Raw genomic sequence first — 16,500 nt, 5'->3', positions numbered from 1 at the left:
AAAAAGAGAGAAGATAAGGAGAGATAAATTCCTACTACTTAACTGCCTCTATTTTATAGTTTTTTTCATTTTTCCCATGACTTTCCTCAGCAGTTGTTCTTGAGACTTGAAAAAGCTTTCAAAAATCTTTGAACTTTATGATAGACTTTCTTATAAGTAGACCATATGTTTCATATAATGCTGACCCCATACTTACATCCCTACTGTCAAAAAGCCATAAAATTCTGAAATTATTGAATGATTTGTCAAGCTTCAAGAACAACTACTGAAAAAAAAAAGTCATAATAAACTAACTGTTAAAGCTATGCTTTAAATGTTAAAGTTAAATGTCTCCAACTCCTTTGGAGCTAAGCTTCTAGATGAACATTATACCACATCATGCAGATTCATTTCTATGAGATGTGGAAGACAAATGGCCTTCCCCCCATGACTTCTGTTTCTGTTGGTAAGTATGGTCGAGAAGATGTGGAGTTATTCTACATCAGTGTTCCAGTCTTCCATTTTGTATAGTTAGATAGGAAGAAAGGGAGAAAAAGGAGAGAAGGAGGGAGACAGACACACAGACAGACATACTGGAGAGGCAGTAGTTGAATTCTGCTTTCCAGAGTCTAGTTACCAGTTTTATGTGAGTAAGAAATCAGTTAAGACAGCTTCCTGATCTCTGAAATCTATTTATGGCAGCATATTCTCACCTACCCCCCCATTTGTAACTGAGGTAGTAACTTCCAACTTTGGTCAGCTGCTCTGCTGTTCTAGGAGTCAAGGCTAAAGGGTCAGCCTAAAGCCTGCTCTTCCAGCCTTTCCTATAATTGTGTAAGTCTGTACTTACTTTTGTTACACCCTCTTCTGCTCCAGATATCTAAAATAGCTTCTCTTTTCTGAATGGGACTCTGACAGACATAGTTACCCATTCCTCTTGTTAGTTGTGACTGAGGTGAGTCTTGGGTAACCAGACTACCCTTCTGTACAGCCCATAGGCAAAGAAACTTCCAGAGGCTTACAGTTGATAGGCACAGCAATTCACAGACGTTGTACCCATGATAAGAGATACTGTCAATGTCCTCCTGCAGGTAAATACAGCCGAGACTATGAAGTTAACTCATATGAAAAGATTAGGACAATATATTAAATACCTAATTAAGTAACATATATTAGCATGGGGGGACAGGCAAAGAACCAGGAGACACCTTGGATATATCACTTAATATCTCTAAATTCAGCTTCTTGGATTAGAGAAGCAGGGACAGTAGTAAGGGGAAAATGTTAATAAGTTTCCAATTCTAATAAAATGATTTATGGAGAATACTGTGAAAAGATGTCATCAAAGACAGCTTCATGAATGGGAAAGATGGAGGTCTTTAAAAGGACAAGAGAGATTCTGACAGAGAAAAGGAACTGGTAAAAGAGATAGGACTTAAGAAAGAGAAAAGCATAATATTTTGGCTGGACACTGAGAAGTCCAGTATGAACACAGAGTGAAAACTGGGAAATAATACATACATTTGGAAATAAGGAAGGCACAGGACGCTTCTGACAGGGCAGTGAAATTGGAAATCAGAAACATTCAGAGCCGGGTAATCCGTTCTTGCAGGGGAGGTGCTGTGCATCCGAGGATATTTTAGCAGCACCCCTGGCCTCCACCCACAGGATGCCGGTAGCACCCACCACTCATGGTGGTCAAAAATGTCTCCACACATTACCAAATATCCCCTGGGCTGGAGGCAAAATCACTCCTGGTTAAGAGCCACTGGACTCAAGAAAGATTAGTACGGAAAGATGAGTCAAGTATAACAATTTAAGAAGCAATTATAACCATTTCATTCTGCGACGTGTGCCAGACCAGGAGTTGGAGCACATATTCGCGAAGAGGCCGGGTGGCAGCTGTGGTGAACACAGGAGCACAAGCACCAGCCACCAGCAGGGAACCCTCAGCATCAGCCAGCTGCTGTTGCCACGCGGGAAGGCAAATCCAGGCTGCCGGTCTTCCTTCCCCACCCCCCTCAAGAGCAATACATCTAGACTTTTAAGCAAAATTTCCCGATTTTAAAAATATAGGACTTAGTTCAAGTTTTCTGGAAAACAATACGCAGCATGGATTTAACCCTCAAGCTGCCCAAGATCTACAGCCTGGACTGAGGTGGTGATAGCTTAGAGAGTGTTTAGGAGAAGAAATTCATGGATCCTGATCAAACAAACCAACTGTAAAAACACAGATTTTTTTGAATGTTTCTTTTTGAGTTAGAGACACAGTGTGAGCAGGGTACAGCAGAAGAGACAGGGAGACACAGAATCTGAAGCAGGCTCCAGGCTCTAAGCACAAAGCCTGACATGGGGCTCAAACTCAGGAACCGGGAGATCATGACCTGAGCCAAAGCCAGACACTTAACTGATTGAGCCACCCAGGCAGCCCAAGACAGTTCTGAGAAGAGGTGGAAAAGTGAACTTGAATAAGCATTAGATGATGTGAAGGAATCACTATTGAGTGTTATAACAGTATTATGATTATGTTTAAAAAAAGTTTTATCTTTTTGAGATAATTAATTATATATTATATATAGATATGCTTTCCATTATAAAAAAATTAAAAAAACAGAAAGAGAAAATAACGAGTGAAGCTCATTTCAATATCAAGAATAAACCAGAGAAATTAGAAAAAGTGACTTCAAAGATTCGAATTTGAGTAAATAAAAAACATCACCAAAGAGATGGTGCCCCTAAATTTATTATTTACTTCCTTTGGGTTCCTCTGGGAGAAAAAAGTTGTCTTTATATCTTAACTTGCTAAAATTTACTTTTTAGAATACAAGAATTAACTCTATACATTCTAGGTTCTACTTTACAATAATGTTCATCAGAATTATAGTGTATAAAATAATAACATTAGTTAGCACTTACTGAGAGTTTTATGTTTGCAGACCCTGTGCTAATAAGCCTCTTACTGGCATTATCACATTCAATCCTCAAATCAACTTTAAGAGACAATTACCATTACAAAGAAACTATAATTCAGAAAGGTTAAGTGACTTGTTCCAAGAATAACCAGCAAAAAAAGTGGTAGAGAGGAGATTTAATTCAGGCTGTCTGATTCCAAAACCCTATCCCTACAGTGTCTCATGCTATAGGGCATCTTCCCTAACTAGCATGTAAGCCACTTATTAGCATCTGCCTGTATCCCAGTAAGCCAGGTGAGATCATACATACCTTAGTTAATTCATAGTTAGAGGTGTCCAACCCCCTTGCGATATGGTGAACCCTCTCTGACTGTACATAGAAAGCAAACATTCTCTTCTGCATTGCCTAATGTTTGAAGAGCAAAGTAGTATCATCCTCAAATTCTTAGTAAAATACTTAAGATGAAAGTGGGACCAAAACAGCATTCCAGATAATTCAAGGCACAACAGACGTACACTACAGTTTATGAGAAATACTAAGAGATGTGAAGGACCCTCTTGCCATGAACATACCCATGCTTGTCTTCACAGAGTCACAGTGTCTATGTTTCTGAACCTCTGCTGATCCCCAAGGCAACCAAATAAAATAAAATTCCGGTTCAGCACACGGTCTCAGTGTGCATGTCCCACCACGGTCCACGTACTAGAACTGCAGGCTGTGCGTCACGCATGGCAAGAACGGCGGGGATATACAATTTATTATGAATAATCTGAATCCCATGCCATCAGTTAGCATGATCCAGATAAACACATCCCTAAGTATGAAAATACTCAAACCAAATCTGTTTAGTGCATATCCAATTTTACATAAGCAAAGTTCCCTTTTGCCAGAATCGGGGCAGTGGCTTCTAGTTCAGAGTTTTTCGAATTAACTGTCTGAACACATTCGAATCACATATTTTGTACTTATCTAACATGTTTGCAAGCAATCTCCCCTCCCCTTCTCCACTTACCTTCCACCTCCCACCACCTCTTCACACTGAATAGGATTCATTTTCAAAAGAATTTTCTACAATTCAAATATGCTTGAAACTAATTTGAGTGTGGGCTATTCTGACACTTGTTAAGAAAAATTCATATCTTGCACTCAGTTACAGAAAAGAAGATGTAACTATGAATTGTAGTCATTTCTTAAGTTTGTATGTTTGGTATAAAGTAAGCTTCTTAGTTTATCTTTTACGCTCAACCTGAAAAAGCTTCCCTATCCACTCATCCATAAATGATAGCCCACAATGGTGCTGCTGGTAACAGTTCAATAGAGCCATTCAGGGACTTTCTACGGAGAAGAGGGGCTTGGCTGTTTAGGATTTTATACCCTATAAAAAACCCTTATGCTTATACATATGGGATATAAAAATACCAATCACTTTATATTAAATAACACAGGATAGTTTATCAGTTTTTAAAATAGTTCTTTCTTTAACCTTACCTACTGTATAAGAAAAACATCTGTTAATGCTTACTTGCTTATTCAATAAATCACAGTTAATCTCCAAAAACAACACAGAGCTTAATGGCTCTGTGATATTTGGTAATGTTACATTTGAAAAAATAACAACTGTAAATATTTTCAAAATTAAGCCACCCTTTTCCCCCTCCAATTTTTTTTATTTGAAATGCTTCCTTCAATTTACATAAAATCTCTGCAAACAGTAAAAGGAAAAGCCAAGAAAAGAGAAAAAGCCCAGGGCACCATCTCCTCCAAAACTAGGTCTAAGACACTACCACTCACAAGATATACTCCATCCCAGAGGTGCAAACACATGCAGAATAAATGATACTGTGACAGTGTTTGAGCAGTATGCCAAAGAAAGTCCAGATCAGAAGGCATTCCAACTTTATACTCCATTCTTGAGGCTTAACTAACCTCCATGGCTAGAGACACAAGCATACAGACAGAGATATGTACACACACAAGTACTTTCATCCCATAGAATGATTTTCTTTTTACTTACCACGTTTCTAGTTTACTGAATGCAATCATATGTTAAAGGTATTTAGTGAATCTAAAAATTGTATAGGTGATCTGACGACTGTTTCAAGAACAATTTTGAAGAAGGCCTCCAATTTTTTTAAATAGCACATTTCATTCAATTTTTTTTTAATTTTAAAGAGTTACCAGCATCATTTTTATTAACCAGTAGGGCTTAAACAGTCAAGACTGAAACAGAAGAATATAAAGCCATTTTTCAAAACAGCTTACAGTATTTAAATGTACTGAACAGTACATGATTTCTCTCAGAAGACAGAAACCAGCTTCATATCAAACACCAGACTAGTTTCTCCTTTCACATAAAAACACTTGGAATATTTTTAAATGTAAATTTAATTCTAGTTATTTTTGTACTTATTTTCTTACCTCTAAATCAAAAGTTAATTAGGGAAAAAAAGCAATATCAAGGCCTGTCCAAGTCCAGCTCCTGAGGGAACTAGAATATTAAAATACAAAGCAACTTTGTATCTATGCTTCCTTTGGAATAACGAATGTATTAATAGTAAGTTTCCTTCTAATAGTAAGTTTCCTTCAGATCCGTTTTCTGGTTCCTGCAGCCTTTGTCTCCACTCCACTTCCTGACACAATTCAAGAGACATCAAATAACAGAGCTATAAAGATCATAAATTACAAAGGAAGTCTGGAGAAGCAGAATAATTGGCTCAAGGTTGGTGAATGGAAGGGTGAGAACCTAGATCAAGGTTTCCTGATACTCAGATGTCAGTGCAATTCCCCACAGGCCAGGCTGCCTCACCTTAAGCGCTTCTTTGATTTGTTCAGTTTTACATATGCATTATTTCTCCTGTAAGAATCTCAGAATTTCAATGTGGAGCAGGAACTGAACCTGGTGTGGGTTTTTTTGTTTGTCTTGTTTTGTTTTTCTATGTTTCCTTTGCATAAGGCAACCCAGAACACATACAAGCCAATGAATAAATACTCATTGAATTAAATTTTGAAAAATTGTCATGCTTCAGAATATTATACAATGGGAATTATTCATAGCATACCTTTGTATCTAAGAAGTTATAATAGGTTACCTCTAGAAAAAAATGTATTCTGGGAGATATTTAAAAACTAGTTAATTAAATAAAATAGATTTATTAAAGTATGTAAATTCATAGGGGCACCGGGGTGGCTCAGTCAGTTAAGCATCTGACTTTGGCTCAGGTCATGATCTTGCACTCCATGGGTTTGAGCCCCACGTTGGGCTCTGTGCTGACAACTCAGAGCCTGGAGCCTCCTTCATATTCTGTGTCTCCTTCTCTCTCTGCCCCTCCACCTCGCATGCTCTGTCTCTGTCTTTGTCTCTGTCTCTCTTTCTCTCAAAAATAAATAAACATTTTAAAAAATTTTAAGTATGTAGACTCATAAAAGCTAATGTAAATTATTACTCAAAACCAAGAATTAAAGCAATACCAAAAGGGTTACAGGCAAAACCGCATTAAAACTTTCACATATAGAATAAAATAGACTGGCCAATGACTAGGGTTATGCTGAAAGGACCCGTGAAACTATAAAACTATTTAGTGTACTAGTGTCTAGTGAAATACAAGCATCCTTCCCCCCTAGTACTCCACACAGTACTTCTGACACCAGATGTGAGGATTTTTTCCCACACTGGCCAATTTTCCCAGACCAAATGAGTGTCCTACTATTCAATTCAATTCAACCAGAATTAGCACAGATCCTAAAGGTTAAGGGCTCATTCCCATAAGACTTTTCAACACTACAGATGCCAATCACAAGTAGCAGGTCCCCAGGAAACCCATAGCATCTGTCTGGCTTGACTATAAATAAGAAGTTCCCAAAATATCCTCCTCAGGTTTGATAATTTGCTAAAACAGTCCACAGAACTCAGGAAAACTGTTTACTTACTATTGCAGATTTATTACAAAGGATATTTTAAAAGATGCAAGTGAACAGTCATATGAAGAAATACATAGAGTGAGGTCTGAAAGGATCCCATATGTCCCCACAGAGTTGGGGTACACCACCCTCCTTGCATATAGATGTAATCACAACCCAGAAGCTCTCCAAACTCCATACCTGAGGGACTGTTACAGAGGCTTTACCATGTAAGTATAATCAATTACTAATTTATTTTCTAAATCCTCTCCCTCTTCAGAAGACAAAGGTTAGGGCTGAAAGCTTTAAGCTTCTAATCATGGCTTGATTTTTCTGGTGAAGAGCTCCATTCAAGAGCCATCAAGTCACCTCATTAGAACAAAAGACACTCGTAACACCCAGAGAATTCTAAGGGATTTAGTAGTTCTGTGACAGATACTTCTATCACTCAACAATGATAGGGGTCTAAGAAGCTCTGTGCCCGGAACCAGGATCAAAGACCCAACATTAGCAGGAACCAGGGACAGAGACCAAAATATATTTTTCTTATTATTTCACAACCTATCAATACTTTTGGACTTATAAAGTCTATGGACTTTATGGACTCCAACCCTGGAGAAGAAAGAGTTGCGTGTATAAAAGAACACAGTGAGAAAAAGTAGAAATGGGACTGGAAAGTGAAGAAAGAAAAGCGGAGGAAGGACCCAGAACCTAGAAACTCCCCGAACTATGCCAGGTATGCAGGTCTCTAACTATACTTAAGTCAGAATAGAGGAAGAACTCTGAGTCTCTACTTTGTAAGTCTGTTCATTTCTTTGCTTTGGTGGTTTTCCAGTTCGGAGTTTTGTTTTGTTTTGCCCTTGGTTACCTAGTAAAGTCACTGTTTAAAAAATTCCAACCTTGTTTAAACTAAACTAAGAAGAAAAGGAGAATTGTCTTTCTCTCGATGTGGCCGACAAGAATTTTAGAGGGTCTGGACAAGCGAGCGCTCTGGTCACAGCTGTGGTGCCAGCTGGAGGCCAGGGAAGCCCTAACATGGTTAGAGCAGAAGGGGGGTGCCTCTGAAGACAAGGGGCCTCATTGCTGGCTTGGGCATGACTGGAAAATCCCATCAAAGGACCAGTTTGCTTCCTTCATAACAGCTCTGTGAGACTTCCCTAGGTGATTGAATGAGGGAGGTCATTTTAGTCTGCCTATAAACTGTTTGCCAGTTTTTGGGGGTTTTTTTTGAGAAATGATTTAAATTCTGTATTTGCTGATTTTTTGGTTTTGAGATGTTGAAATGGCTGCTGATAGAACCAGGAAGAGAAGGAGTAAATGTTTAAAGAACCAGTTGGAGAATACATTTAAAATATCTAAAGGTAACTGGCTCCCTTCTCAGCCCTGTGTGCAGGTGGTACCTGTAAGTAATCAGCACCCTAAGGTCCCATAAACGTGTGGCTTCAAACCAGTGAAGCAGGCTCGTCAATGTCAGAGCCTTGCTAGTAGGACAGTGGCTCTGTTCTGAGACTTTGTGGCCATGGCAATTGAGGAGTGTAGCCTCTGGAGTTTGTCCTCAACAATGCCCAGAATCATGAACCTAAGCCTGCCAGGATTCCACATACCTCTTCCACTTCCTGCTGTGCCTGCAGGAGGGTGAAGCCTTGTGGCATGATGCATATTAAATTTAGTGTACTTGAATGTCTGGGACTGACTAGGGATGGTAGTGAAAGAGATAAAAATTCCATGTGCTTGGAGTGCCTGGGTGGTCCAGTCGGTTAAGCTTTGGACTTCAACTCAGGTCATGATCTCATGGTTTGTGGGTTCAAGACCCACGTCAGGCTCTGTGCTGATAGCCTGGAGCCTGGAGCCTGCTTCAGAGTCTGTGTCTCCCTCTCTCTCCACTCTTCCCCTGCTGATGCTCCGTCTCCCTCTCTCTCTTCTCTCAAAAATAAACATTAAAAAATATTTTTTAAATAAAAAATAAATTGCATGTGTTTGAATATTCTTTCATGTCATAAGAACCTTTACCTTATAATGTCCATAGTCCAGGGACAGAACCACATTAGCATTTAAATCAGAGGAAAACCCTCCCTCTTTCTTTTTGGAAGGAACTTTAAAAAAGATTAGCAGTAACTAGAAAATAAATAAAAGAATTCCTTCTAAAAGCTTGAAACTCTAATCCTAAAGAAAATGAACAGAGGACCGGTAAATGTAATACACACTGAGATGTCTTATGCACCCACAAATAATGAATGCAATTATTAAAATCAACATAATAGTCAATATAACAAATGAGATTTAATTCTAACTCTAACCCATTTGACTAACTTAACCATACTTGTTAGAAACACTTTTCTTGCCCATTCCCTCCATTTAGTTCCTCATTTTAATTGCATGTTCACGAAAACTCTTATTCGTATTAAAAGTTTTATGTAGGGGCACCTGGGTGGCTCAGTCAGTGAAGCATCCGACTTCAGCTCAGGTCATGGTCTCATGGTTTGTGAGTCCGGGCCCCATGTTGGGCTCTGTGCTGACAGCTTGGAGCCTGGAGCCTGCCTCAAATTCTGTGTCTCTCTCTCGCTCTCTGCCCCTCCCCAGCTCATGCTCTGTCTCTCTCTGTCTCTCAATAATAAATAAATGTTTTAAAAAAAATTTTTTAAGTTTTATATAGTTTATTTGTTACTTACTACAGAGTATATGTAAAGAATATAATTTTGCATGTTCTTTCAATTGTATTAAAATTAAAATGTGTTTTTTTTAAAAAGTGAAGATTTTGATTATAAACACAGTCACTCTCCAGAAATATGAACCTTCAGCCTAAAGGGAGAAGCTACTCAGATGTAGCAGACCCTGTCATTCCATCTTAATCATGGAGTGCCCCTATCATTGGGAAACCTGCATAGAAACTGATACTCCCCTGTACGAAGAATAAAATTTGAAAGAACAGTAAAAGAAAAGATATCACTGTTGATCTTAAAATGAAAGCAAAGACTGTCTACTACTTACTCTTTGTTTAACAAAGTTTTTCCTTTGTTAGACAAAATTTAATTCTTAACCTACACAAACTAAGATTTGAAACAGGTTTCTTATAGAATAGAAAGAGTAAAAAAAAGTATATTTCCACATTAACAAATTAAACTTTTTCCTCAATCACATCTCTTTTAAGATATAAATTTAAAAGAGAAGATATATACACATTTCAATAGGAATAAAAAAGATTGCTGTTTTCCCAAAACTGCTATAGAATGCTACTAATACAATTTCAGGCCTGAACAATACTTGAGTCGATGCAGTAACTAAGCGTATAAATACACCACCCTGAATTAGATATTTTAATAAAGAGATTTATATTTAAAATTAAGCAAAATTATTAAGAGAAATCATGGAAAGTATATAATAGAAATATTTCCTCTGTGTATAAAAATAACATACCTCCACTCTTTGAATTGTGTTTTAAAATAAAGTTATCCTGAGCGAGAGATATTGAAAATTATTTTTTAATTAGAAACAATAGTTTTTGAAGGGCCATTCTCATGACATCGTTAATAGGGTGGTAATAAATTCTATACTGCTAGACCATTATCAGTAATATCATTTCCAAAGGGTGCAACACCGTAAGCCTTAAGGGTGGCAAAGGGTATATATAATGATAACAAATTATAACACCCTCTCCATAATTCTGCTACTCAGGGTAACTATGTGTTGGCTAACTATACTCTCCCATCCAAGTACTAACCAGGCCCGACCCTGCTTAGCTTCCGAGATCAGACGAGATCAGACGAGATCAGGCGCGTTCAGGGTGGTATGGCCGTAGACAACTATACTCTCGATGGCTCTAAAAATTAGTTCTGGTTTTTAAGTTTAATTTAGTGAGGCAAGCACACCACTGCAAATGCAAGCTAGAAAAGTGTCAAAGAAAAATACCTGTCATTTTAAGGCCACCAATTTCTCAGTTCAGCCTAATTCATAACACTTGTTGAAGAAAAACAAAAGCACTCATCGATAAATGTGCGAATCATTTCCTCCCAGGAACTGAGCCACAAATTCGTAATTTCTACACCAATATACTAAAACACCCATAAGCTCTGAAGAAGAAATACGCATCTCCTTTCCAATTAGCCATCAGTGTTTTATTCCTTTTTGATCCTAAGGACAATATTTATAACAAAGTACATGTCTAGTTAGCATCAATGCCATGTTTTAAAAAAAGTAACAGAGAAGCTCTATATCTGAATTAAAAACACCACAGAAATACTGGAAAGTCTAAAATGAAAAACAGGCCTTTCAAATGCCCTGATTCAGCTGCTACCATCCAGAATCTGGCTCATTCCAAGAGAGCAGATCTGCTTGATCCGCCGCTTAAACAGAAATGTCATCTCCTAAGACAAGGATCCACAAAGTTTTTCTATGCAAGGCAAGATAGTAAATAATCTATACTTTGCAAGCCATACAGTCTCTATGGCAACTACTCAACTCTGCCTTATAGCAGAGACCATGTATAAGTATGTAAATGTTGCTGTCTGCCAATAAAACTTTATGGCCCTGACTACTGAATTTCAAATAACTTTCACATGTCACAATATCCTATTTTTCATTTGATATTTTTCAACCATTTAAAAAGGTAAACATGATTTTTAACTCACCAGACATACAAAAACAGGTAGCTGGGGCCCGACCAGATTTGGACCATGGACCATAGTTTGCCACCCTGGCCTAGGGCCCATGCCAAATATTTCCCCTCCATTTACATAAACCTACAAATATATGTGTCCCTTTTAGCAAAACATGCCTTTTGTTTCTCTAGGTCTCTGATATCTGGTCTCTATTTCTTTCCCATAGGTCCCGGAAGTCCAACAGAACAATAAGGAGGTCAGGAAAGACACAGATCATGACCTGGAGAAAAAACACAAGTTCCTCCTGTGTTGCTTTCCAGCCACATGATCTTCTGAAAGTTACATAACCATGCCAAGACTCCATTTCACCATCCATAAGTTTTTTTTTTTTAATCATGGTATCCAATCACCTGAAAGTATTCCTGAAGACGTGACTTTATACTGAGAAAGGTAAGTAGAGCAGAAAAATATAACCTGTGGAGAAGAGCTGCAACCACACTTCAGAAACAAGGCCTTACCAGACACTTCATTAATAAATTGCAACATCATGTTAGTGTATGGGTTCCTGGGTAGAGAAAGGGAGCTCAGTGAATTTAGTTAAAACTCTGGGGAAATGAGCAGCTAGCAATCTTACTGACTGCATACCACTTTTCAGAATTCTACAAGTGGGCCAGAAACTCCACAAATATATACTGAGAATCTTTGTCATAGAACAGGGAAGATACTGTTAGGAGCACAAAAATGAGTAACTTAGTCCCTCACTTTAAAGAATTTAGTTTGTTAAACATAAAAATCACTCATACAGGGACTCCGGGGTGGCTCAGTTGGGTAAGCGTCCGACTTCAGCTCAGGCCATGATCTCGTAGTTGGTGAGTTCAAGTCCCACATCTGGCTCTGTGATGACAGCTCAAAGCCTGGAGCCTGCCTCAGATTCTCTGTCTCCTCCTCTTTCTGCCCTGCCCCCACTGTTTGTCTGTTTGTCTCTGTCTCAAAATTAAGCATAAAAATCAATCATACAAAGCAGGTATTATTTATATAAACCAACTACATTAAAAAGGGAAAGTAAGCCAAACAAAAGATAGTAAGGGTAGTATTTCTAGGAACTAGACTTAACAATGAATAGAATTTCAAAGAGAACATGGGGTGCCTGGGTGGCTCAGTTGGTTGGGCATCCCACTTCGGCTCAAGTCATGATCTCACCGTTCATGAGTTCAAGCCCTGCACTGGGCTCTGTGCTGACAGCTCAGAGCCTGGAGCCTGTCTTCGGATTCTGTGTCTCCCTCTCTCTCTGACCCTGCCCTGCTCATGCTGTCTCTCTCTCTCTCTCAAAAATAAATAAAACATTAAAAAAATTTTTTTAAGAATTTCAAAGAGAACAGACAACACAGAAATTTGAGAGTCCTGCACCTGCAGAATTGTGGGGTATGTGAATTATCAATCCCACTAGAGATTACTCAACTGTTCTCTAAAGATGATGTACTTCTACCAACAGCTTGCAGGTTCCCATCCTCAAAACAGTTGTTATGATCAGAGGTTATTCTTAAAATGCTTTAGTCGGTGTGATGGAGAGAAAGGGGGATTTCAATTTAATTTTCATTTACTAACCTCACATTCTCCAGAGGTGTTTTCTATGTCCTTTTCATATTATGAAATAAAAGCCATAGTCTGAGCATGCCGAGTCGTTCCGTGTGGCTGGAGCCCAGTACACAGAAAATGCGCCAAAGGACAAGCCTCTGTCTCTCTCTCCCCTTCCAGAGGTTTCTCCAGAACCTTGGTCTTCCCTTCTCCACCCCCAAAATTGCCAGTTTGCATCAGCAGATCGGACAAACCTTTCCTTTCCTCCCTGAATGCGCCAGAGTAAATTAAAGAGTTTATAAATGAACATGGTTGAAAAATACTGGTCTTGACAGAAACATCTGAAACCATTTCCTCCATTTTTGCCCAAAACTTGGTTTCTGCCCAATTTAGATCAGGGAATAGTCAAAGTACCTTAGAAACACACACAAAAATTTTGACCCTGGCCTGGAGACCTGTTTGTGAGTGCTTGGTGGAAGTACATCGACACTTCTCTCACCTGGAAGGCAGAAAAGTAGAGGAAAGATAATGAAGGTTTTAATCTGATTTGTGAAAACTCATTAGGAGAGTTTTGCCTCAAAAGCTCCCACAAGGATAAAATTTTATGGTAAAATCCCTATAAATAATTCTAGGAGAAAATAACTGTTTTTAACTAAAATCTTCTTTAGATTCTTTCCACGCTAAAAGCAAAGTGGCAACCAAAACCAAACGAACACAGTACACAACACAGCTCTCAATAAGTATAACTAAAAACAGTGTTCTCAACTCTGGTCAACACACAGAATCAAAGAGAGCAAGGAAAACTCTATTCCAAAACTTGATTAATGTGACTTAAATAGCACATTCCTTACTACAGTGGAAAAATGGAAAATCACTAAAAACACTTGCTTTCAAACAGGAGTTGCTATTATCATTCCAGTAGCCCTATATTGCCACCCCGTCTCAGACACGCATAGATTTTTCTAATCCAGGTGTTTTTAACTTTGGGCAATTTTCCCCCTCTGGAGACATTTGATCCTTTTTCAGTTAGAGACATTTTCCATTATCACTCTTGGAGGACCGTGCTCCTGGTGTCTAGTGGGTGGGGGCCAAGGATGTTGCTAAATGTAGGGACAATGTGCAGGACAGCCCTTTTCAATAAATAATTATCTGCCTCAAAATTTCAACTGAGCCAAGAAAGCCTGGTCTAATCTATGTCTTCATCGCTAACTGGGACATGGTGACAAATATAGGTGGATAGAAATGATAAGCAGTTTTCTTAAGGTCCTCCTATGAAGCTAGACAAGTTAGAGTTCAAAGTACACTTGATGCTCAGATAAATAAGCTTCCAATTTAGCAATTTTCAGTTGTAATATTTTAGGGAGAAAATGGAACATAGTCCATGACTCTGGCCGTATTATCAAGCAGTGTACCATCTATGTTTATCAACTAACAAAACTATGTTTTAATATGTTTAAACTATGTTTATCAACTACACAAAAGTTCAACCTGGTTTCTGCTACCTCCGTGTATCACAAATTAATATTTTCCTGCATGTAGGAGCTAAGTGAATTCCCCATGACTATCCACCAAAATCAACCAGACCTCAGATTTCAGTAGTAGGTTTTATGTGGTCAGTTTCTGAGGAAAACATTTATATCTAAAATTCCCTTTCTCTTATGTTACAATCCATTAAAACTTTACCATCCAGCTCCATGAAACTTAAAAGCCAAAGTGGGAAAGCTAGATGATTTTGACTGTAAACCTAAAGGAAGCTACAAAGAGATACCTTCTATTAAATAGAGCAACTGGGGGGGAGGGGGTGGACCGTGTTTGTAATGCGGCGAACTGAAATATACAAAGGCTGAAGAGGTCCCTCTAACAGAAAAAGGTCCTTTGAGGTTCATTTATACCCAAAGAGAAAGTCATTTTTCTGGGGATTTTTTTTAATGTCTCTATTTCCAAGTCCGCATGTACAGAGGCATTTACATGTCTATTTTCTAGGTGTTATACTAAAAGAAAAATTTTAAGTTATGAAAAAACAGTTCAATTTTTAAAAAAAAAAACCACACAGGGTTCTGAAATCCATTGTGAAACCAACACATTCATCTAGGAGAAAGAAAAGCATCATGTAACTGACAATAATCTATCTGAATGCTGAAGTTTCTCAAGCTAACAAAGCAAGTACTGTTTGGCAGGAATGTAGAAAGATAGGCAATGTAGCCCACTGAAGCCTTCTGAAACACATAAAGATAAAGACAAAACTACTGGTGTAGCTGGGTTCTACACCAAATGTCATTTTCTGACTGTAAACCTGAAAATAGAAATTTCTGTCCTTGTGCTTAAAGTTCAAGCAGAAAAACGCCCTATTTGCTTACAAAAAAAAAAAAAAAAAGACCAAAATGATCCTAATTTAAAAAACGAAACAGCACAGCACAAGGACATTTAAATGCAAGATCTAATTTCAGAGAGCTGACCATAGAGCCAGAGCACAGAAGTGGAAAACTCCAAGGATTCTCCTGGGCAGCAAACAGTACTAGAGAAGTAGCCGAACATGTGGTGAGGCTCTTGAATGACGCTAAATGTACAAAGTTTTGTTTTACATGAACTTGAGTGGACTCTTCGCTGCAGTTCCAGCTTCTGAAAACAAGAAACGGCACCAGGCTTAGGGAACGGGTGGCTAAGGGGAGATGTGTGTCCACCGCTTCCCCTCCAAATCCCCCAGGAGGAAAGCTGTCGCCTGGAGTACTGGGTCGCCAGTCAGCCCTACGGAACACAGCCAAGGTCTGGAGCGCTGTTTTTGGCAAGAGGTGGGTGTTACCGGCTGCTTCCTGGGGCGCTGGAAGGAATGTGTCACCATCAATCAGAAAGTACACTGAGCCCCGTGTTTAGGTCACAGAGGGAGGCCTGCCTCTTCAAACACCAATAAATCATGCCAATTCCAGGAAAGGGGGAGAAAGGAGGGTTGCCCGAAAGGTGTTGGCGCCCCGCGACCTGCAAGACGAAAAGGAAACCCCAACTTGTCCTGAAGGAAACTGGGTGCGCTCTCAGGTTACGGAGAACTCCGAGAACCCGCGAGGGCGGGTGCCTCCCCGGGGACCAGCGCCGCCCTAGCGCTGTCGTGCGGAAGACCTCAGCGGTCCAGAGGAGGGACAGTCCCCCACCTCGGCGGTCCCGGCGAAGGGCGGGCTCCCACCTACTCACCTCTGCAGTCCTGGGGAGGGACGCCCCACCCCCGCACCTACTCACCTGGGCGGCCCCGCGCGAGGGGCCAGTGGATGAATGACCTGCCCCGCCGCCCCGCCCCGGCCGAGTCTCCCGGGACAGCGGCAACCGCGGGAGGGCTCACCTGTGGGGATGCTGGAAGGCCTCTGCGGGTCTGCCCCCAGGCAGGGGTTCCAGAGCTGCAGGACGAGCGCCAGCAGCAGCAGCCGCGACCTCACGGCGCAGCACCCCATCTTCGGCCTCTCGAGGGCCCGCGCCGGCCCCGGCGCCCCCACCGCCCTGCAGCGGCGCACTTCTCGCGAGAGCGCGGGGACCCCGGTCCGCCGAGGGCCGACGA

At 39.9% G+C, this 16,500-nt stretch overlaps 1 protein-coding gene across 2 annotated transcripts in view; it reads right to left on the bottom strand.

The window, feature by feature from the left end:
* PLOD2 (procollagen-lysine,2-oxoglutarate 5-dioxygenase 2) overlaps positions 1-16,444 on the bottom strand; it is a 101,382-nt gene extending 84,938 nt beyond the window's left edge. For both annotated transcript variants that reach the window (XM_029940812.1, XM_029940813.1), the window contains exon 1: positions 16,288-16,444. In XM_029940812.1, the coding sequence (XP_029796672.1) occupies positions 16,288-16,396 (109 nt within the window). In that variant the 5' untranslated portion in view covers positions 16,397-16,444. The remainder of the gene's footprint in view (positions 1-16,287) is intronic.
* Between the last annotated feature and the right edge of the window lie 56 nt (positions 16,445-16,500).

This window comes from Suricata suricatta, chromosome 5 (assembly GCF_006229205.1).
Source record: "Suricata suricatta isolate VVHF042 chromosome 5, meerkat_22Aug2017_6uvM2_HiC, whole genome shotgun sequence".
Taxonomy (NCBI): Eukaryota; Metazoa; Chordata; class Mammalia; order Carnivora; family Herpestidae; genus Suricata; species Suricata suricatta.
The sequence above is the reverse complement of the archived record's forward strand: the minus strand, read 5'-3'. Positions and strand labels throughout refer to the sequence as shown.